At 41.0% G+C, this 23,356-nt stretch overlaps 2 protein-coding genes across 2 annotated transcripts; both read right to left on the reverse strand.

Moving 5' to 3' along the window:
- Window positions 1–296: 296 nt before the first annotated feature.
- LOC115755993 (long chain base biosynthesis protein 1) lies at window positions 297–6,959 on the reverse strand. The gene is given in 14 exon segments (XM_030695648.2): window positions 297–757; window positions 850–977; window positions 1,731–1,784; window positions 1,787–1,871; window positions 2,081–2,176; window positions 2,249–2,389; window positions 3,383–3,557; window positions 3,948–4,080; window positions 4,217–4,289; window positions 4,493–4,586; window positions 5,153–5,244; window positions 5,883–5,977; window positions 6,073–6,236; window positions 6,710–6,959. Coding segments are annotated over 13 exon segments (1,446 nt in total). The 5' UTR covers window positions 6,179–6,236; window positions 6,710–6,959; the 3' UTR covers window positions 297–583.
- A 4,040-nt stretch (window positions 6,960–10,999) lies between these two features.
- Window positions 11,000–12,952, reverse strand: LOC125316438 (cation/H(+) antiporter 3-like). The gene has a single exon (XM_048284762.1). It carries the CDS (start codon window positions 12,950–12,952, stop codon window positions 11,000–11,002), a length of 1,953 nt encoding a protein of 650 aa, XP_048140719.1.
- Between the last annotated feature and the right edge of the window lie 10,404 nt (window positions 12,953–23,356).

Consider the following 23,356-nt stretch of genomic DNA (forward strand, 5'->3'; position numbering starts at 1 on the left):
GCTTCAACAGAAATTGGGGACACTTTTCCTCGCGACATACCGGCTCACCTTCTTAGTGGCATGTAGCTATTCAAGGGCATGCATCAGTTCACAAAGTAGCAGTTTACTTCAGCAGATAGTAGGGCATATCAGCTAAAGCCAGAGGTTCCTAGAAAACAGAAGTTAGACCTGCACCGATCCAAGCAAAGCATAATTTCTCAGTTTGGGACTCGCTATGGTCGCTTGTCTTATCCAGAGGAAGCAAAATCAAGAGTAATGAGTGTAAACCTAAATGTTATTTACCAGAATTTGCATTAAGAAAATAAAACCTTTAGTACTTTGACATCCCAAAAAATGTCTAAATTAGGAAAAATGTTCCTTAGCAAGAGAAAATGAGTAATGCAAGAGTTGAGGGCTACCAATACAAAAAGGGGTACAACTTCCAAAAGAAACTGCGCAGAAAGAATTATTTGTATAATCTAAGAACCAAAACTGGTACTATCCATCCAACTATAAGTCAATGCCTAGTTTAAATACAACGTCAAAACTGAAAACTAGACCTGACGACGAACAAATATCCGAGAGATCTCTGTCGACTACTGAATTAACAATCCTTCAGAACCAGTGATGCAGCCCTCTTCAATGAATCAGCAGCTTTCATCAGATCAGACTCTGTATGGGCAGCCGAAACGAACAATCTTATCCCAACTGGCAGACGACACTTGTCAAGTGTTGATCTTTTCGACACCACCACAAGCAAAGAATCTTCGTTCAACACCTGCAAATACAAGAGCCATTGGCAAAAAACATATTAGTAGAGAAGTAACTCACCAGGCTTAATCTAAATAAAGCAGTAGATTCTTTACTTACACGATCAGCAATATTTTCAAGGAGGAGTTGGTCACCCTTCATAGAACCTGTTGACCTTGCTAATCTAAGGAAAATAACAGGTGATTCAGGACTGCTTGCTATTAAGAGTCCAGGTATGCCCGATAGTTCTGCAATAGGAAAGTAGACTCAGAACCGACAGCACAAATATACACTTTCTTCTGCATAGGTGGCAAATGTAGATATGTCGACAAGGAAAACGAAATCTGATTAAGCTCCTTTTGCTTTGTGGAAAATAAATAATTAAAATGTCCCTCGTATTGCTTGAGATATTTAGTCAATACAAAATATTTTCAGTATTGGCAACAATTTATATCTAGACATTTTCATAGACAATGAAAATATTCTTCGTTCATTCATTTTCATAAGCAATATAAGCAACCATTTTCAAAAAATATTTTCAAATCATTCATTTTCCGTGTAACAAATGGAGCCTAAGAATGTCGGGAATCCCCGACTCCTCAAGGACATGCAGGCAGAAGTTACTGAGAAGCCATTGCAGCATTTGGCTTTCCACAGAAATAAACCTAGAGCATGACTCATCACCAGTAACATAATTCCTATGCTGCTTCTGCAGGTGCAGTCTTTAGTGCTGATATGGCTAATCCAAACTCACTAAATCGGAATAATGATGCAGGAAAAGAGGAGTAACAAAACAATCGAGCTGGATTTTCTTGATCAGATATAGCTTATTTTATGAGAGGAATAAATATTGTGATTAAGAAACACTACTCATATCAAAAGTCCTGATAACCAACTAGCTTATTAAACCCTCATGGCCGGATGGATCACAAAAGACACCAAGTATTGCCTGCATTCTCAACAAATAATGATAAAACAGCAAGAGCATGGTAAGAACCAACCTTTGAACAGCAGAGTGACATTAGCCTTCAGTTTTGTCAAAAGGCCAGGGTTTCCTCCAGGACATCTATAGCAGTAATTGCAGCACTTGCAAGATATGGAGGCAAAGAAGCAGAGAATACATATCCTGAGCTGCTCAATCGCTGCAAAAGAAAATGTGCAAGAACCCAGGCATTAATATTTTGAAAGTCCAAAGAAATTTAGCATTACGACCACTCAAACAAGCATGGACGCTTAAAGATTCTACTTTTGCCTTCTTTGTCAATTATTTAGAGAAACAGTTCTACATCTATGAAATGGTTGTTAAATTCATTAAGAAAAAGTCATCATTCATGGTCAAAATGTTCCATACTTGGTGATCAATTACTCTAGCATTTCCAGTGCAGAATCCGCCCTCTGTAGCTAAAGCATGTCCCATAGCGGCAGTTATGATATCTATCTTCTCGACCTGCACAAAGAAACTGTGAATATATGTACCATACCAATCCAATCAAGATCGAAATAATCCTTCATAGCTTACTGGGACACCATAGTACTCCGTGAGACCTCTTCCAGAACGTCCAAGCACACCAAAAGAGTTGCTCTCATCCAATAATACGCGGAAACGATATTTCTCCTTCAGTCTTACTATCTCATCTAAGGGAGCCATTTGACCAGAATTCTAAAAAACATAAGAATGCATATTACTTCAAAAATGTACATGTATCAGAAAAAATTGGTATGGAGATCATTATAGAGTATATTCCAGACAGCATTAAACAGGATAAAAGAAGGCAGCTTCTTAACCAATCACTCTGCAAACAAAACTCTGTTGTCACAAATACTAGACTAGCAAGAAGAGCCCAAACAAGATGTTGTAACATTTGCATGTTGCTTTAGCCTATTCATGACCTACGAAGGAAGGATATAGATGTGCATTGCATTTCCCATTACTGCAATCAATTTCAGAATGCAAAGGGAGAACCCCAATCTACCATACAGACTCACTCCTTCACAACAATGTGCGACAGAAAGAATGAGGTGCTGATCCCGATACTCAATACTAGCATGTGCTCTGCACCTGTCTAAATCAAGTCAAATAAGAATACATGACCAAATAAAGAAGCATCTTAGCTCCAAGAACTTTATGGAAATCTATGAAAAGCAGTCTTTTTTCACATCCTTGAAATTTTCCCTGAAGCTTGCAATATATTTCCATTAAAATGTGAGCCTAATCTCTTCAAGACTTGCAATTTTCTTCCATTCTTTTACCTTGCAGGAATGAACAACAAAGCTAGAGATTATGGTCGAATGCAAATGCATACTGCAGTGCAGAGACGTGAAAAATGAACATGCATGGTACATCATAAAAGTTCTGTTGGGATCTATCTCAGGCAAAAGAATGCAGGACAAAGTGCCACTTCATTTTGTCTATGTTCCTCTCAAATTCTCGTCCCATCTTATGGCAGGAAGTTAATTAATGCTGAATTCAACCAATGAAGGCATAAATGCATACAGCAAACATCATGTCAGCTTTCTAGGACTTGTAGTGTGTGAAATAATACATCCTGAATAATGGCAGGAAGCTCTCCAAATTTCCATTGATTTATTCAAGTAGGTTAAGGGGATTGCAATCCAAACTCCAAAGTTGAGGAGAAAAGCTAGAAAACTACACCTGATATATGGCTTCAACCACAATGTACCGACGCAACCTCTTAGCCCGTTTATTCTCAGCCGTAATTCTCTCCAGCGTATTTTGAAGAGAATTTATATCATTGTGCTTGAAATATACAATAGTTCCTTTAGAGAGCTGCAAGCCATTCTGTATACCCCAATGGACTCCCTCGTCCCTGGAAAGGTGAAAGTAATCAACCTTGTGAACAAACTAATTCTAAAAGAAGCAGTACATGGGGAGTAAATAGACTCCTGGCTCCTTAAAAAATCTAAATCGATACATAAATCTTGCTCAATTTATGAAGGATTGACAGATGCAGAAACACATAAAACCCTAAATGAGAATGAGACGTGTTGGTTTAAGGTGATGCTCCACAAAAACCAAGCAGAAAAATGAAATGAAAAGTGATGGGGAACAGACCAATAGCAGTAAACTTTTTACAAATAATGAAGCCCAAATAACCAAGATCCTCATGTATGTGGTTCATTACCATGTGAAAAGCTTCTTTTCAATGCCACAAACCATGAAAAAAAGAATCTATGGAGGCGATTAGAGAAGTACTTACGCAACTATAATGTCCCCCTTCTTACAAAATGCCGGAATTGCACTGAACATGGTAGAAAGGCCATATGAATAAAGGATTGAATCACAAGTCCCCAGAAACTTGGCTATTCTGGTCTCACAATCGAGATGGACATCTGAAATGGAGGGAAAAGAATAAAAAGCTCTACCAAGAGCTTATCAAATCGGGAAAGAAGCGTTTATTTAATTAAGGAAAGTTAGATTCACGCTATCGCTTAAAGCCAGCTTCTGTGATCACTTTTAGTTGCTTACCAATAGTCCCATAGAACCCACGAGGACCACAAGAACCAACGCCATATTTTTCCAGTGCTGATGTACATGACTCCTGCAATAAGACAAAGCAGTAAGTTCTGCATCCAGGCAAAGCCATTGTCTTGGTGATATATTGCAATAAGACAAAGCAGTAAGTTCTGCATCCAGGCAAAGCCATTGTCTTGGTGATATATTGCAATAAGACAAAGCAGTAAGTTCTGCATCCAGGCAAAGCCATTGTCTTGGTGATATATTTACAGGAAAGCTCTTTCTTACAAGTAACTTCTCATTTCCAATCAATCCAAGATAATTTGCAGAAGCAAAATTGACGACTTCCTTGCCATTGATGACAGCATGTGGTCCTGCGGCACTGCATGATGCCAATTGATGAGTAGATGAATCTCAACGAAAAAGTTAAAATTCACAAGAACGGTAGATTGTGATTCAGTTAGATAGGTGAATAAAGAAGATTTAAGTGGAGCACAATGATTCTGCCAAAATGAGAACCAAGAGAAGAAACATCTCTATTACTGATTAAAAAAACCAACTGTAACTTAAACCTAAATATTTAAAAAATTTAAGTGAAAAGTCCATCAGTCTCTCACTTTTTGAATTTGAATTCAAGATAATTGTTGGACATCCCATGAATCACGCCTCTTCCTTGTTTTAACATAATCTGAATCCATATGCCCAAAGGTAACAAGTCTTTTTGTATTATATTATTCTTTACTAAGTTAAAAATTGTCATCGCTACTTTCCTTTACACATAAATAGCGTGCTCTTTTTCTAGTGAACTAGAAAATAGATATCCGTCTGTTGATGAGATCCGGAAAACAGAGCCTGGTTATAAATTTTTTACCCAGAATAATGAGTTAAATAAAAAAAGAAGAAGAGCAGAGCTTACAAAAATTGAATGGTGCTAAGAGATGTTTTTACCTCTCTAAAACGGGGGGTTGGAAAGTCATCTCTTCTGTTAATGGAGGAATAAGGGATTCTGGGACCCATTCATTACATAGCTCATCTATTTCCTGCAGACACCATGCACATATCTCAGACTACAAGAACCATTCAACTACCTCAAAACCTAATGGAGGCTGTCTATTGATGCATTTAGAAAAGGACCGTCAATGCCAATCGCAGCAAGATTGACATCTAAGTTTGAAGCATAAGCCTTTTTATGGACTCTGACTAAATTTTCAGTTATCAACAGAAGGCATGTGGAAATGGTTCATTCATCATACTAAAGCAAAGCAAACAATAACAAAATTCAGCAGATAGAGGATCCAGAGTAAATGCCATCTGATAAGGGGAACCATTTCGGCAAAGAATTATACCGACAACTCGAATTATTATGCTCCTTACAAGGAATAAAGGAAGCTCCAATAGAAAACAGCACTACTTCTAGTATCATCCTAATTAATATAACACAGACTCTCAACGAAGAGCATGGGCAATCAAGCATTCAAGCTCCACCACCAGCTTTTATCATATCATGCATTTTAATTTCACATTTATAGGTCAGAGACGAGTATAGCATGATTTACGTGAAAAGCAAACATCAATAACTAATATTCAAATCAACAAGAGGAAGTAATTGAGTACGGCACTCAAATCAGCATAAAGAGCAAACACATCCAGGCAAACAACTTAGATTGTTGGGACTAACGTTCTCAGTCAAAGGCCTCTTCGGGGGTTTATAACTCTTCTGAGAAAGTAGGTAGATAATCACCAGCAGCAGCAGAACATCCACAAATATATGACCTTTCCAAAAGAAGATGATAAATCAGCCGAGATAAACTCAAATGAAAAAAAAAAGGTCATCAGATACAGAAATGATGAGAATATCCCAATCGCACCGCCTATAGACGTTCCGAAAATCACAGCTCGAACAGAAGGAGCATCTAAAACCTTCAATCCCCAATCCAAAGCAGGATTCACCAAATTTGAAAGTATAAATTCCATTTGCCCTGAATCAATCTTCAATCAGAGATGAAATCACCAAGTCCCGCGCCTCGGACTCCTGCATTACACAATGAAGTCAATCATCCACATCCGTCTAAAACTTCCCATCAAAGCATGTCATATTAAACCGCTTAAAAGGAGAACATTAACATAGAGACAAGCAGCCGTATTTGAAACTTTCAAAGATAACAATTCAAACGACCCGTTTATGCAATACCAGACGAGTTCAAAATTCCACGCGAACCCATGTCCAGAAACGTTCAAAAGCATGATTCAATCCATTTCTCTTTCGCTACAATCTACCTAGAGGAAAAAAAAAACAAGATTATCTCTCAGATTCAAATGGAACCAGGTTCAGAACATTAGAATCCAGCGTAAACCCATCAATCCAGTCAAATTTCGATCTCCATATCATTCGATCAGGAAACAGAGCACCCGATTTCCGTACCCAAAAGCACGAAACTGCGAACAGAAAGAGGGGTAATCATGGGCAGCGAGAGAGATCAGAAGAGAAACAGAACCGAATCGGACCACACAAGCATCAATGACCGCGAGGCGTGGAGCTGCCAGATTGCATCTCGAGACTCGAAACCGCAAGGAGCGACCTTGATTCCTGCACTGGGATCACCAGCTTGACAGATTGAGAGGGCAAAGATTCAATTTCGCTTCCGCTGAGGTCTGACGAATGGATTGAATGGGAAGATCCGCAGGTTACGACTTCTCGAATTGAGTTTGGAATTTTCGCTCTCAAGCCCCAAGGAGACTTTTCTTCAATCCAAATATAAACACCTAAATATACCATTATTTTTACTTATAAAATGAAATTGACCGTTCATAATATTTACATAGTTGAGAAATATATTGTAAAGTACCTAAATCTCTCATTATTCACAACACATAAGCAGTAAATTTAACTCGGTTTTTCGACATAAGTAAGTTCTTAAATTGCTTCGTCCGATGCCACGTTCGAATTTCGAGATCCCTTGAATGTAAAACAAATAGAGGATATTCCCTGCCTTCGAAAAGAAAAAGATAATGTTGACAATTGGAGATGTGCGCCGTGTAGGTACCAACACGTTAAAATAAAAAACGCATCCAGACAGCCCGCTGTATTGCCGACTGGAAGCACTTTAAGTTTAACACAATAATAAAGTGGCGTTTATAAAAGTATGCAAGTGAATTTATCGAAATAGAAATTTAAAAAAAAAATCAAATAAATAAGCTCATACGAAGCATGGGTATGAATATTGAGTGTATCACTAAGATTTACTTTTTGCGTAATGACTGCATTAATCTGATCCGTAATGAAAAATGAACTCTTTTCTTTTTCCCTAAATAAACTAGAAGAGAAAATATACTGGACAAGTGCAATTTTCTAATACGGGATCATTGCACAAATGGTCATTGATCCTTGCTCGACGTGCAATGTCGTTTTTGAAATTTTAATTTTTTCTATATAATCCTTGAAATTTTGGTAAATGTCCAATCTAATACATGAATTATTATATTCCTAGATTCAATCCAGTCCATGAATTATCTAGTCCAATGACTAAATTGAACATGTACAAAAAAGCTTAAGAGTTGCATTTAGCAAATTAAAAGTTCATAGACCATATTGCACATTAGGCTAAAATTTAAGGACCATGTTGAATAAATCAAGAGTTGAAAAACAATTTTACATATTGGACCAAAGCCCAAGGACCGTTTGTATCGTTCCCTTCTAATTTCATATAAATTACTTATAATTGTTGAAAGGACGTAGATTTTTTTCATGGATTCGGGAAAATTATCAAAAAAATCCTAAACATATTGCAATTGTATCAATTCAGTCTAAACCTTTTAATTCGACCAAAATTTTTTTTTGAAAGTTTGACAACTCGGTTCATCCGGTCAATTTTGGCTAAAAAATGTTGACATAAACGATGGCCATCTACATCTTACGTGATACCACTAGTGCTAATGTGAACAAATTTTATAATTTCATATTATTATTAGTTATTTTCTCTTTTTTCTTTTTAATTTATTTTTTCGTGGCCAATGAGTTGGTTGAGCTGGCGAGGCTCGAGCCCTTGCCAAATCCGGTGAAGGCAGCCCTCATTAGAGGTTGCGAGGTCGAACCTCGTGGCCTTTGACCTCGTAGCCTCTAGCAAGGGCCGCTCTCGCCGGATATGACGAGGGTAAGAGGTTCGACCTCGCAACCTCTAGTGAGGGCCGCCCTCGTCGGATTTGGCAAGGGTAAGATCCTCGCGATCTTAGGGGATGGTTGAGCCTCGTCGGCCACTATGATATAATAAAAAATGAAAATAATGATAAAAAAATTCATAAAATTTTAAAAATTTATAGAAATTGTCCATGTTAGCGATTTTTGGTCAAAAAGTGATTAGATTGACTGAATTAGCAAATTATCAAAAGGTTTATGACTAAATTGGTCAAATTAAAAGAGTTATGTTGAATTAGCACCATTGCAATAGGTTTATGAATTTTTTGTAATTTTTCACGGATTCCAAGGCTTAAAACTAGGGTGAAAGGTTTCGGGTTCCATATAGGTTTAACTTGAAACCTACTTTTCGAAACAGGTTCATCATTTTTTGAAATCTGGAACTTACCATGCATATCATGAAACCTACCTATCTCGGGTGCTAGGGTGCTCCACCTGTATTTTTAATTAAATGATTGCGGTGTATCATCACCTTTAATGAACGTCATTTGCTGCTATAATCCACTGATCACAACTCGTATTTACACGCATGAATAAATACGACATTAACAAAATAAAATCGAAATGGATACTCGGACTAGTAGCTCTAGATTACACATTCATCATCCAATATTATGGAATACCGCAGGATCGCGTGAAGACATATACCAAGAAAAGTACAAAAACTTGTTAGTGGAACTTCGAACCTATCCCGTCAGAACCGGTTTCTCAATTTTTGGTGCACGAAACTTACCATTGCATATTTTGGAACCTGAAATCAAACAGGTTCCCTATCAATCCAGTCCTAGGTTCCAGATTTTGCTTGGAAACCATGCTCACCCCTACTTAAAATTAGTTGGAAAGCACCAAAATTCCTGTTCAAATTTATTTAGAAGTAGATCTCCATTTCAAGGTAGGTGTAGTACCATCCACGCCATCTGTAGGGTAAACTTCCTCTACAGTGTGATGCATCCGGACTTGGCAACTTGATGCTATCCCTATTAGTTTACCTTCTACACTTAGGTCCCTGTATATTGATGTACTCAATGTTATCCAAGTTGTTCTCCTCCCATTTGATCGGTCCAAGCACCCCGACGATCACCCTTCCCTTGCTGGTTCACCAAACCTTGAAAAATCCTTCCAACTCTACAACCTTTCATCACAGCATCATGTTCTCCATATGCAAAGTAACAATTCCCTTGCTAGTACATACGTCTTGTTGTTAACAACATTTGTATATGAACTTGTATACATGGAGGATAATTCGTACGTACGCTTAAATACCATATTAGAGCAGGCATAATGTTTTGCCGTCTTCAAAACACATAGAAAAATTTTCTCAACAACTTATAAAATTAGTTTAAGTTGAGTATGTTATGTTGTAGAGAAAAAAAAATGTCTACAAACTTATCTATACAAGAATATAAGGGAAAAGTTTGGTTTTGTGTCTCTTGCGATGTAATATGTACAATAACAAACTGACTTTATACGACAACAATATACATATTAGAACTATAGAACATATCTAAAATTGTCACTATAACTAAAATTGACTATACCATACCAGCTAAAATTGGCGATAGTTCAAACTTCTCGATTTTCTGCAATGAGCATGCTCATGGAGATCAAAGTTCCGTTTATTTCATGGGAGATGAATGATTTGAAAAGAAATAAAAGATCGATTGTATTACTTAAAATAATAAGTCAATAAAAAAAGTTCAATATCCACAATAAATTTACATCCAAAAATTTTCATGGCCGATGAAAATATTTTCCATTCATTCATTTTTTGTTATTAATACAAGCGATCATTTTAAGGAAAATGTCTTACAAACCATCCATTTTCGGTGAAACAAATGCACCAAAAAAATTATTAAAACCATAGTATATACATATTTATAGAATTTTAATGAAAATATCAAAATTGTCCTTTCTATTTTGAATCCAAAAACAAGATGGGTGTTTCATTGTGTAACTAAGTTACTAAATAATCTCATAACCATATGATATACACATCCATGAAAAACTAGCAAGGCAAAATATGGAGCATCGATGTAAATAACGAAAGGGGATTCGTCTATTGAGGTAATCATACACATTGGATCATAGTCCTTAATACGAGGATTAACCGATATGATTTGCCTAAAAGGTGACTAACTTGACCACGGGTCAACTAAGATTACCCAAGTGCTATCTCATCAGGAAACTCCTATGCTCACTTCATCATTTCTTATGTAGCCTCCTTCCATGTTAAATGACAAGGATTTAGTAATCTCCTCTAATTGCATGCAAGGCCGGAATCATCGATCCGTTCTCGTTGGACGACAAATTCGGACTGCCCTTATTTCGTAACGATCTAAAGTTCGGAATTTCTGACACTCGATAGAGGTGGACATTTCCGACGAACATAAAGTATGCGACCTAGCCGTTTAATTCGAACGGTAAATCCCTCATTTGAAGTTTAAAAAAAAAAAAACAGTAGATTTGCTTTTATATGTGTTGAGAATAAAGGGTTCAACATGCTAAGAACCACTGATTTGCTAGTACATGTAGAGAATCAAAAGAGTAGAAAAAAGGATGACCAGAGGGTTACAATGCTAACAAGCTACAACTTTGCATGTGGCTTAATGCCTTTGCTGTTGCTGCACTACCAGAACGGAAGAACTAGTGTCAAGATCGTTGGAGGCCAGCAGGTCCCCTAAAATCCCGAGCTCTGGGAGCTCGGTCCATGCCAAGAGGCCTGCGGTCTGGGGGCATTCGAGCTCGTGTCGCCGCCCGACGATGACCAGATCGAACTGTTGTACCATGGACCTGACCAGCCTCGCCGTTGTCGGGCCGTCCTCCACAATCTCCTTCCAGTACTCGACGTTCTTCCCCAAAAGGCCTTCCTTGAAGACCTTCAGCGCCTCCCCATCGATCATCTTGTCCCAGCTGACGACGCACCCCTCTTCGTCGTCAACACCCAGATGCACTACCGACAGGCAGAGCTCAGGGTCCCTGGCCATCCTCCTGGCGATGGCCAGGGCCTCCCGGTCATCATTCCCACCTAGGAAGAACACCCCCACATGGAACGGCTCGTCCGTGGCAGTGCTGGCAGCAGCATTCGGACGTCCCCCACGATCAATGAGTATGCCCACGGAGCAAGGCGCCCACTGGAGGACGCTGCAGTTGAGGCTGCGGATGTGGTTGTCCTCAGACACGACAGAGCCATCGATGGATGACCACCTCTTGTGGAAGGGGAGGAGGATGAGTATGGTGAGGTTGTCCAGGGCGGTTTGGCATATGTCCTCGTACATGAGCTTCGGAGGCGACACTGCGGTGAAGATGCTGGCCCGGACCGCCCCGGGGTTGCTACGTGCATAGTGGGCGAAGGCAAGGATGACTTGGTCTGAGTAGGACGTGCCGTCAGCCACCGTCTTTTGGAGCTGATGGGTGATAAAGACGGGCATGGCCCGTCCCACCAGCTTGATCAGGTGGAGCGCGTAGACCCCAACAGGCCCCTCCGGGGTCGGGTAAAAGGCATCGACAAGGTCTAGGATGGGGTTGATCTGATCAGCCCGGTGGATGCAGGCCAGGACTGGGAGCTCCGAATCGGGCTTCAGGTGAACGACATTGCGCTTCTGGTAGCCCGCATACTTCCTAGAGTGGTTGAATAGAAGCTTAACCAAGATTGGCATGAGGCTCGCCAAAGCGAGCACGGCCATCAGGGCGAGCCCCATCCGGCCCTCATTGAGGACCTCCATCTCGTGGAGGAACCGATATATGCCTAGCTCGACGACCCCCTTGCAGCACAGGATCAGGGCGAGGGCCAACGAGTCTTTGACGGGCATCTCACAGATTAGCGGGGGCACGAGGCATGCCGCGAACTTGGACACGAACACGAGGGAGACAAGGATCAGCTCGAGCTTCATATCTTGGAAAGAGCCCGTCAGTGCTGTCAGGTCCACCTTTGCGGCTGTGACCGTCACGTAGATCGGGAGAATGAGGCCAACGAAGAAGCAGTCCAGCTTGTTCACTATCGCGGACCCCAGCGGGGGACCGTCGGGCACCACCAGCCCGAAACAGATGGACCCGAACAGAACCGACTGGCCAAAGTACCTGGACGCTAGCGAGGACAGAAGGAGCATGGCCAGGATCGCGCGGAGGTAGCCATCTCTCATGGGCCTGCCCTCGGGGTTCTGCCGGATAATCCAGAGCATTGCGGGCCGCACTACAAAGATGATCACCAAGAGGAAACCCGCGGCCATGGCCACGTTCTTGAAAGCGTCCTCCTTTTTCATCCTCGTGAGCGATGGAAAGAACAGGAGCACTAGGCCGAGGAGGTTGCTCACAAGGGATGAGGACAACGCCAGGCGGCCCAGCTCAGAGTTCTGGATCTTGAGGTCGTTGAGGAGGCATGAGACCACAGGGAAGACGGTAATGGACTGGATCGCAGTCAGGAGCATGATCTCCTTAGTATCGGGCCTGCGGAAGTCGGCAAGGGCAAAGAGGGCCGCGCCGCCTACCATTAGCGGCACTAGGGAGGCGGCAACCCCAATTGCCCAGGACTTCTTCCCGATCTTCCATAGCATCCCCATGTCCGTCTTCACCCCGCTCAGGAACAAGAACATCGTGTACGCAAAAGCTCCACCGCGTCCAGGATCTCCTGCGCCTGCGAATCGTCTATCCCAAAGTTCGGAAACAGGAACTTCTTGATGTCCTTGTTCTTACCGATCACCGCCCCGAGCATAATCCCCGCCTATTTTAGTTCCACCCCAAAACCGAACAAAGTTCCGAACTCATCATTAGCATTATAAACAGCGAATTTCGTTCTTTTCATCAGGAAAAAAGAAAAAAAAGGAAGGAAAGGGCGCAGTAGAGCAGAGGATAAACCGTACAAGGGTCTGCGTGGCGAAGGGAGGGAGGCCGACGCGCTTCAGGATGAAATGGAAGGCTTGCGAGACGGCGAAGATGAGCACCATCTGGAGCTGCATCTGGGGCATCGCGAACTGGAACACGCCGCGCTCCCAGTAACCCTTCACCTGTAGCCCATGCGAATTGATCTTCGGGGGGAGCGTGATGCAATGCTCTTCTTCCATCAGCGTCGAGTTCATACTCGAACTTCCTTCCATGCCCCCTCTTCCGTCCTGGACCGTATGGAATCAGGTCGGTCTTGCTTCCTCTTCCTCAAAACTCTCAATCCCTCTCCGACGTGCTTGCACCGATGAAGGATTCGGGGGGATTCATGATCATGTGTTCCTTGTCGCTCTAGTAATAAATGCCCTTGTCGTTGGAACAAGAAACCAGGAAACTCGGGTCTGCCGCTGTTGACACCATTAAAGAAAGATCAAACAAGCGGCAAATGTTAGAGGGCCACATTCATTTTGTTCCATCCAAGCAGTTAGATAGTTGCTGTTCTTTTGTTAGGATCGTCAAATGGGCCTAGGAAAGCCTTCAGACTAACGAAAGCGTCAAGTCAAACATTAACAGAAAAGATCGAACCGATTAACAGAAGAACATTCGGTTCAAAGCACATACCAGAACCTGAGAGAATTTCTGGATGTCAGGTTAAATTTACAATTTTGCGCCGTAGCGACATGTTGACGTTAATCAGGACATTACGCAGCTACGGACGGTGATAGGTGCCCGAGTATGTGATTAAATGAGGCACGACTCGAGTTTGATCAATCTAGGCTTGAATGAATTTTGCCGGTGATTTCGCGAGCGACCCGGATATTTTACGCAATTGAGCAAAGGTCCTAAAATGCAAAGATGTCGATCGGACTTTACAGGGGACCAAAATGAGGATTCAGTTTGTAAATTCTATTTGTGGCTTCATGTTGCATGAAAAAATTAGTGGCTCAATTGCCGGGTCTCCCGGTTAATCTTCCTCCCTGGGAGTTTAGCCGGCCATTTGAGGGAGAGCCCACCCTTCCGTTGTTTTGCCCATAATGATTAGTTTGAGAAATATCTTTCTGTCGCTTATAAAAATAAATAAATAAAAAAATTTGTTATTCACGAAAATATTTAGATATAAATTGTTATCCATAACAAAAATATTCTCCTAATCTAATTATTTCATGTGATGCAGGCGATTATTTAAAAAAAAAAACATTTTTCGATTTATTTATTTTTCGATAAACAAACGCATCCTAAGTGAGAGAAAAATGACATCCGAACTTCGTTGCTACTCTCGCATAGCTCCACAGGAGTTGAGCTGCCACACATCTTCCAAGTCCAGCCATAATCGTTGATCTCATCATAACACCAACTCCACCTGCACCTTTAGCTACTTCATAAGGATTCTTAGACACAACCTGCACAATCACGGATAAAGCAAAACCACCATTGCTACATATATTAGAAGATCGAACACGTACTTTGTTAAACTTGATAAGTATATTAACTGTTGGCTCTACAGGCTCTACCTCGCTACAAGCATCATCTATCTCGACTATCCCGCGAGCACGCGCTACCTCGGGAGTTTTTTATTGCAACTTTACCTTGAGCTTAACACCATTCAAATTTGTATATACACTTCCACAATCACTCATAGCCAAAAGTACTAGAGACTCGTCAAATGAAACTTCTCTGTTGATAACAGATGAATTTAATTTCATGCATAGCAACCAATATGATAACCTACGAACATGAACTTTCTTAGCCTCCCATCGAGCTTACTATCATTACTCGAACATAACATGGTAATCAATATTTAAAAAAAAATATATTAGCAAAATTACTTTACCACACTTACTTGACCCTCGCAATTACCCAAAAACTGCTATGCTAATAAAACCCAATAGATATATACGCTAGGTGACGCATATGCTCTGATGCACCCGTACACGTGCATAGTTGAATACATGACATAGACAACATAAACAACAATATAACATCTACTCCACAAGAACAATTCAATACGCCCCGCCTCTTCAAGATAATTAGGGAGTGACTGTCCTATTGGACGGGACCAAATTTTATTATCAATTTCTTAAGGCACATATGCCTGCAATACAGGAATCGGAGGGAAAATTATCAAAAAATTAAATTAAGTTTATTGTAATTGTGCAAATTCAATTATAAACCTTTTTTTTTTTTTTGGTAATTGAATTCTAAACCTTTGTATTTGTACCAATTCAATTTATTCGACCATTTTTTGCGGAAATTGTTGACGTGGCATGGCCGGAGGTAATGTGGATAATTTTAAATACTATTTTAGTATTTTTTTTAAATTTTGTTTGCTTTTCATTTTTTTTCTTCTCTTTTTCCTTTTCTTTTTCTGTTTTTTTTTTCTTCCTTTCCTTCTTTCTCCAGCCGGTCATAGAGGTCCGGCGACTAGCCAAAGGCAAGGGTCGGCGAGGTTGGCCTCGCCAGTGGCTAGTGAGGGGCGAGCTTTGCTAGAGGCTGGTGAGGTCGACCTCGCCCTTGCTTGTAGCTGGTCCGAGGCTCGGTGACCGGCTAGAGGAAGAAGGAAGGGAAGAAAAAAACAGAAAAGAAAAAAAAGTGAAAGAAAAGACAAAATAAGAAAAATAATCCAAAAAATACTGAAATATTATTAAAAGTTGTTAACGTCGGCGTCAATCACACCACTCCAATGATTTTAGGCCATAATTGACCGGATAAACTGAATTGGTACAAATGCAAAAGGACTCAATTGGCATAAAAAAAATTATTTATAACTGAATTGACTCAATTGTAATAGATTTAGAGCTTTTTAATAATTCTCTTAGAAATCGGGATTGGTATCAAGAAGGCTATCGAGAGTGCCCCTCTTCTGATCGACTGGGGCAACCTCCTTCGAGTTATGGTCGAACGAGTCCGTTTTACTTACTTTTCGACCCGACCGGCGCCTAAACAAAGGGACGATCCGGGAATCCAGTGCCTTTAGATAAAGGCAAAGGTGACAACCTAAGTGTTGTAGGGAATGATGGTGTAGTGTGCTTTTGAAGACTAATTGCTCTTATCCCTCTGGATGTTGCATACTGTGCGTGGGCTGGCTTAGTGTTATTTTAATGGCATTCCCACGTCGTGTAAAATGCAGGCAAAACAGTCACCAACAGCACATACGGATGTTTCGTGCTGATTTGTTAAAGTGATCTCGGACCAACATTCCTCTTGTCCGGGACCAATTTGGCTTTGAGATGCTTCCATTAAAAAATGATGGTTGCCTTGTATGGCGTCGCAAGAGTTTGCTTTCGTGCTCTGTTTCGTGCGCGATGAAGAAGGATGTCGGACGGTATTGACGATCGGAAGAATGTGACATATAGGGTGATCACGCCACAAAGCAAGGTCCATTTTGTTTTTCGAAAAATTTGTCATTTTGGAAATATTTTCTAACATTTGGATCGTTTGGGAAAATGAGTCAGAAAATCTCTTCATGGCCAGCCAAAAACCTATCCTTAAATTCTGAAAAGGAGTTGACAAGAAATCTTTTCATAATCAGCGGAAAACCTATACTTAAATTGCTCCGTTTGTTTTGTGGAAAATGATTGATTTGGAAAATATTTTTCAAAAAATGAGCGCTTATATCGCTTACCAAAATGAATAGACAACAAGTATTTTCAGCGTCTAAGTAAATGTTTAGAAACAAATTGTTTTCCGACAATAATTTTCATTGACTAACTATTTTAAGCGATACATGCGATCATTTTGAGGAAAATATTTTTCAAATCACTCATTTTCCATGAAACCAAAGGAGTTAGGAAAATGACTTTCTCCTTTAAAAAAACCAAAGATCATTTTGCAAAAGTAAACCAAATCCCGTGGTGCCGGGCCCCCCAAGACCGAGTCAAGGACCGTTGAAAGCTCGAGCCTAGGACCACCGCAACTAGGTCCCAACTCCGACACCCACGATTGAATCTCCCAAAGTCGGGCACGTTCTCCAAGCACTGGGCCTAGGACCCGGCACCCATCCTTATGTCCCAAGCGCCCATGTGCCGGTCTCTCACACTCGGGACCCCGGTAGCCAAGCCTAGATCCTCGGCGCTTGAGCCAATTCCCTTGACGATGGGCTTGGGACCTCGGCGCCTCAGCCCAAGTCCCCAGCATCCGTGCTTGGGACCCTCGTGCTCGACAAGTACCCGGCTCTCGTGCCCCGATCGTAAGCGCCCCTTCTCAAGTCCATCGGTCTCGGAATCCAGGGTCATACCCGAGGCTTTTCCTCAAACGTGTGTTTCATATTTTTCTTACAACAAACGTCAGAAATGACTTCCCATCGCTTGCAAAATACAACCGCATATGGGGAAATTCAATAGAATAAGTTTATTCGAGAAACTTCTTTCAAGAAAATTTCATTTTTCACGTAACAAATGGAGCCATAATCTCCTCTCTCTCTTTTTTCCCTGTCTTGGTGAGACTATGTTTTAATTGGCTTGCTCTGAAATTACGATTGGCTTGATTCATTGTAACGAGAAGATAAAATTTCTCTAATTTGGAGCATCTTGAGAAAGGCAATAAACACATCACCGGCGTAGCTTAAAGTCGACAATAAAATTTCTAAAGAGTTGCGCAAAATTTCTATAGGGGAATATTTTGTTTTCTAAACCAAGCTGGGCTGCTTGTTTTGGCCTTTCTCTAGGCAGAAAGATTCCTGATTGACTTTTTCGTCACAAGTCGGCACATCAACGCCATATTTAGCCGTTGTTATTCAACAAATCAAGGAATACTACCACCCAAAATCACAAACCGGGCACATCCATGCCACATTTAACCTGAACTGCTTTTCAAATCGTAAGAAATTCTAAATCGGGACATCGGTGCCACATTCACTCCAAATACATTTCCGTGTCACAGAAAATCATAAATTAGTATATCCGTGACAAATATACCCACTATTAGCTTCCGACATATATCCCCGACAAATTGCTGACGTGGAAACGCATGCGGCAAACAACTCAAACATCAGCATGTGATGTGGATCTGACGTGTTAGACGGGTCTCCTAAACGACGTCGTTTTGGAGAAGCCATATCTATAGAAAATTAACTGAGGTTTGAAAATCTGCTAAGATTTGCTAATTTTTCATCAAGAGCTCTGGCACGTTTCAAAAATTTGCTAAAATCTCTCTTTCGCCCCAATTTTGCCCTAATATTTAGATAGATTTGTCATGAGTGTATGATTTGGGATTGTTTTTGACATGAATATTAGGTTAGTGTAAAAGCTGGCAGAGGTGTAAGGTTTGGGATTTTTTTGCGACGTGAAAATTAGTTTGACATAAATGTAACAAGTGTATACCAGTTTAGAACTTTTTGTGGTATTAACTTTTGAATTGAACTTAGCATGATATATCCCAGGGACTTCGTAGGCAAGCATCCCCCAAACATAGCAAGGTTGATACACATGCAATCGTGTTATGGGTAATCGCAATATTACTCAAACCCCTCTCGATAATTGCCGTCTATTCCTCCTAAAAAAATATCACATGTTTTGTCTTCAATGTACCCTCTACCATCATGTTGTGTTTAATCGATATTCCAAGAACTGAATAATTTAATAATAAGCATATTTAACAAGACGCTCTTCTTCATGACCCATCGTAAAATTATCATATAACGGCCTTAAATTAAGAAGTTGGGCTCGAAACAATAGCTATCGCACGAAATGACAATATTATAATTCAACTCTGTGTTTCACAATTGACAACATCCGGGCCGAGCGGGCAACCTAAATTCGAGATTATTCGCACATAATTGTCCACGATACTCATTTATACTCACTTAATGTCATGCATATGGCCTGTAAATATAATGCAAGAGCTGCGTGCTGCCCTCCCTTTTCTCGCTCCCCTAGGGTTAGCGCCGCCGATTGTATTTTTCGAGGGAGGGAGAGAGCTAGCTTTGCCTCCCTCCCTCCCTTCTCCCCCAAACCCCAACCTCTTCCTCTCATCCGGTTTCGCTCCCTACATGTATATGATCTGTGTTCTTTCAACATACCGTTGTTGGTGTTATTGCTCGGCGTTGGTGATAGGGACGTCGAACCCGAACGCGCATCGTAAGCCGTTGCATTTGGTATGGGAGCTCTCGGTATGTGCCCATCATGGACTTTGGTCATCGGCCGTCGCAAGGTTATGGTATCAGATCTACGCTTGGAGGATGAGAATGTGCTTCTACCTGCAGAATTTGCTTTCCGGTTTTTTTTTTACCGTCTTTTGGGAGTTTGAAAGCATATTATATAACTCTCTCAACTATTAATGAATAGAATCTTCCTTTCAACCGAAAAAACTACATTCCAATCCCTAAACTACTTTAAATCAAATTCATTGGGTTCAAGACGGTGGGTTCAACCAATGTCTTCTTCGAGACCCAGCCGACCTGACCGGGACACATTTCACTTTCGTATTCCCCCTTTGAATTGATGCAGGGACGTGTTGAATTTCTCGTTTCGAACATTGGTCCGGCCTTCTTTTTCCCTTTTTCCTTTTGGGTAAGATTCCCCGTAAATAAGAGTCGGAGATTCTCGTTCGCGAATTGAAGTATCTTTCTGAATTATTCCACGTGCCGCCTTCCAAACCCTCAATTCGAACTTTTATCTCCTCACTTCACTCGCAGCTGCAAATTTTCTTTGCTTTCAATTACAATATTCTTCTACTTTGCATACCTTTCGGAAAGCTGTGGAAATGCTCAAGGTCGTACATTCGGGCCAATGAGTTGTCACGTATATTGCTAGAAATCAAAATGAAAAAGGCGTTCAAAGAAAAAGAAAAAGGGGGTTTATGCTCCTTTATTCTCTTATTTTTTATATGCTTCGATGAAATTTCGCCCCATAAGAAAAAAAAGGTATAGACGAAATTCCATTTGAGGAGGACACCGTGCGTTTTCCTTCATCCTTGTCGGAGGAAACTTCGTCCAATTATGTCTTTGAATTTGTGGGTCACCAGCACCGACATCACTCATCTCTTATTCGCGTGTGATAAATTTATTCAAGTTAATTTTTTTAAGGACCAAAAGTCCAACATTGGTATTTAATCGAGATTGATTTTTTGACCATAAAAAAATCATAAACCAGTACACTCGTGACAAATTTGCCTTCTGCTAATTTCCTTTAAATTTTACCATCAAATTGATGAGTTGGATGACACTTGGTAATTGACGGGTACACCAATTTGGGATTTTTACTCCCCTCTATATATCAATTTGGAGTTTTCCGTGCTAATAACTCAATTTAACAAAAATCAACGGAGAGTAAATTTATCACGGGTGTATCGGTTTAGAATTTTTTTATGGTCAAAAAACCAATCTCGGGTAAATATCAGTTTACGGTTTTTTATTAAAAATTTAGTTTATGATGTTAATCCATTATTTTACTGAAAAGAGATATATAAAGAAAAAATTTGTGGGAATGGGTAAACGGCAAACGTCAATTTACTCCCTTTTTTTTTTGGGCAAATGCCATCAAAAATCCCGAACTATGCTCATTATGACACATTTACCCCAAATTTTTTTTTGTGACACTAAAAACCCCAAACTTCTATCACTGTGACACATCCACCCTCTATTAGGGTTCTGTTAAAAATCTCCGTTAAAATCTGATGTGGCAATGACGTGGCGCCACATCATATTTTTTTTAAAAACCAAAAATTAAAAACACTGTTCATTATTGTAGTTATTGTTCAAAGCCACTGTTCATTGTCTTCAACCTCGCATCCCTCGGCCAAAGCTCTTTCGGAGCTCGTTCCCACTACCCACTGTCGCCGATGAGGTGCCATCGCCGGAGGGGGCGGCAGAGGTTGCCGGCCCTGGGCTAGGGTGGCCGGGGCTCGCCAGCCCCAGGCAAGGGTACGCGAGGCTTGCCCAGATCTGGGCAGAGATTTTGCGCTGGACTTAGCTTGGCCTCGAACTGATTTCTTTCCTTTTACTCATACCTTTTCTCTCTCATCGTCCATTGACCATAAGATTGAACTAAAATTTCCATGGAGGTTCTGATTGCAATTTGGAGATGATCCATCATTGAGATTGCATTTGATTCGCAAAGAGGTCATTCATGGAGAAAAAGGGGACTGATTTAGGTTGCATCTGGTGGGATAGGAGGAGGATGTCGAACCACTTCTCCGGGAAATCGAAGTCGTTCAACAACTTGTTGGAAGTGAATCTGCTGGTGAGCAGTGCGAGGGATCTAGAAAAGCTAGAGCACCCGTTCAACAAGAAGCGGCGGATCATTCGCTGGTCCAAGAACTTCTCTCTCCTGTCCGCTAAGTCGATGCCCTTCTTCCCCCTCAGCGAAGAGGACGACGATGCGCCCGATCATTGCGAAGGGGAAGACGGCGGTAGCGACGGAGACGACGAGAAAGGCAAGGCCATCGCGGGCCGCCATGGGAGGAAGCGCAGTCTGTTCAAGTCCTCGAACTACTTCGCACTGTTAGATCTACACAAGGAGGACAAGGAAGACGACAAGGAGAAGGAAGAAGATGGAGGAAATCAAGTGCTGGTGCTTGGCTTCTCTGACCCTAAGGTGAGGCTTTTGGATTTTTTTTTTCGTCAGAAGGTTTCTGGATTTGGTTCTGCTGATAATGGTTGGAGGTGCGATTTTGCGTCGTTTGATTACCTAGGGCTAGCGAGGCCTCGTCCGGGGTTGGCGAGCGCCGGCCACCCTAGCCCAGGGCCGGTGACCTCTGGCGCCCCCTCCGTCGATGGCGCCTCATCGACGACAGTGGGCAGCGGCGAACGAGCTCCGGAAGAGCTTTGGCTGAGGGATGCGAGGTTGAAGATGATGAACAGTGGCGATGAACAGTAACTCAACGATGAACAGTATTTTTAATTTTTTGTTTTTAAAAAAATATCTGATGTGACGTCACGTCATTGCCACATCAGATTTTAACAGAGATTTTTAACAGCATAGAGGATAGATGTGTCACTATGATAGAAGTTTGGGATTTTTAATGTCACAAAAAAAAATTTGGGGTAAATGTGTCACAACGAAGATAGTTCGGGGTTTTTTATGGCATTTGCCCTTTTTTTTTTTAACGTCAATTTACTATTTACCAATAAAATAATTAAACAAACAAAAAGGAGAAATGAAGAGAAAGTCGTATTGGATCTGACCTAGACTAGAAATAGAATAGACTGTCGAGGAGGTAGTCACCATCACACGTGTTGTACCTAGCAACTCGTGCAGCGCGAGAAACGAAGCAATTGGCTTTTTAGGGCCACGTTGTTTTTTGTTTTTCTTTGCATAATTTGCAACCTAGAAAAAGAATTAATTGCAACATAGTTCTTTATTTAGCGAAGACAAGAAATTTAGGTGTTATTTCATTTGAGATAAAGTTCTCCATGCCCGTCACGAAGTCTAATCTATGTTGGGGAAAATATAACAGCGTAACTCACCACATGAATTAACAAAGCCTACACCATCTTAAAGAGTGAAATACGATTGTATTATTAATTGATGTTATCGACGATTCCTATTGGTTTTGTAGGTTGGGAATGAACCAATACTCTGTTCCTGTTAGAATTACGTATTTGCTCAGCATGTACTTATACATTAAAACTTGACAGCCCGAAGATGGGAACCGAGAATAGATTGAGGATGACTATGGTTCCTTGCACTTCACAGGTATTGGGTTCGTACCCTCAAATTTTGAGTTGATTCGAATCAACTCACGAGAATAAATCGACATTAACAACCAGGATTTCTTGTACCACGACACCGAGCGGTTCTAGACAATATTTTTCCGTATCTCCCCTTCCTTGTTCGTTTGGCCTTTGTCCAAAAAAAAAGCGTCACGATAATTGATCGATCATTCCATCCCTCGTCTGCTCTCTCGTCGCCGCTCCCCTCTCTTTCTCTCTCACCCCTCTCCTTCGAAACATTCTCATTCGGATCATGGTTCGAAAAGTCGCGCGACATGACGAGACTCGCTCGGGAGATCCTCATATTAATTTCGATTTGCGCGACGAGAATACTTGTCCGAACCAGAAAATCTCTCGAGAGCTCTCGGTCCGTTTACATTCTTCTCCTAACATTTTATTCACGGTAATCAACAGGATAATTTTTTTGCAAATTAAT

The sequence above is a fragment of the Rhodamnia argentea genome, chromosome 9, assembly GCF_020921035.1.
Source record: "Rhodamnia argentea isolate NSW1041297 chromosome 9, ASM2092103v1, whole genome shotgun sequence".
Taxonomy (NCBI): domain Eukaryota; kingdom Viridiplantae; phylum Streptophyta; class Magnoliopsida; order Myrtales; family Myrtaceae; genus Rhodamnia; species Rhodamnia argentea.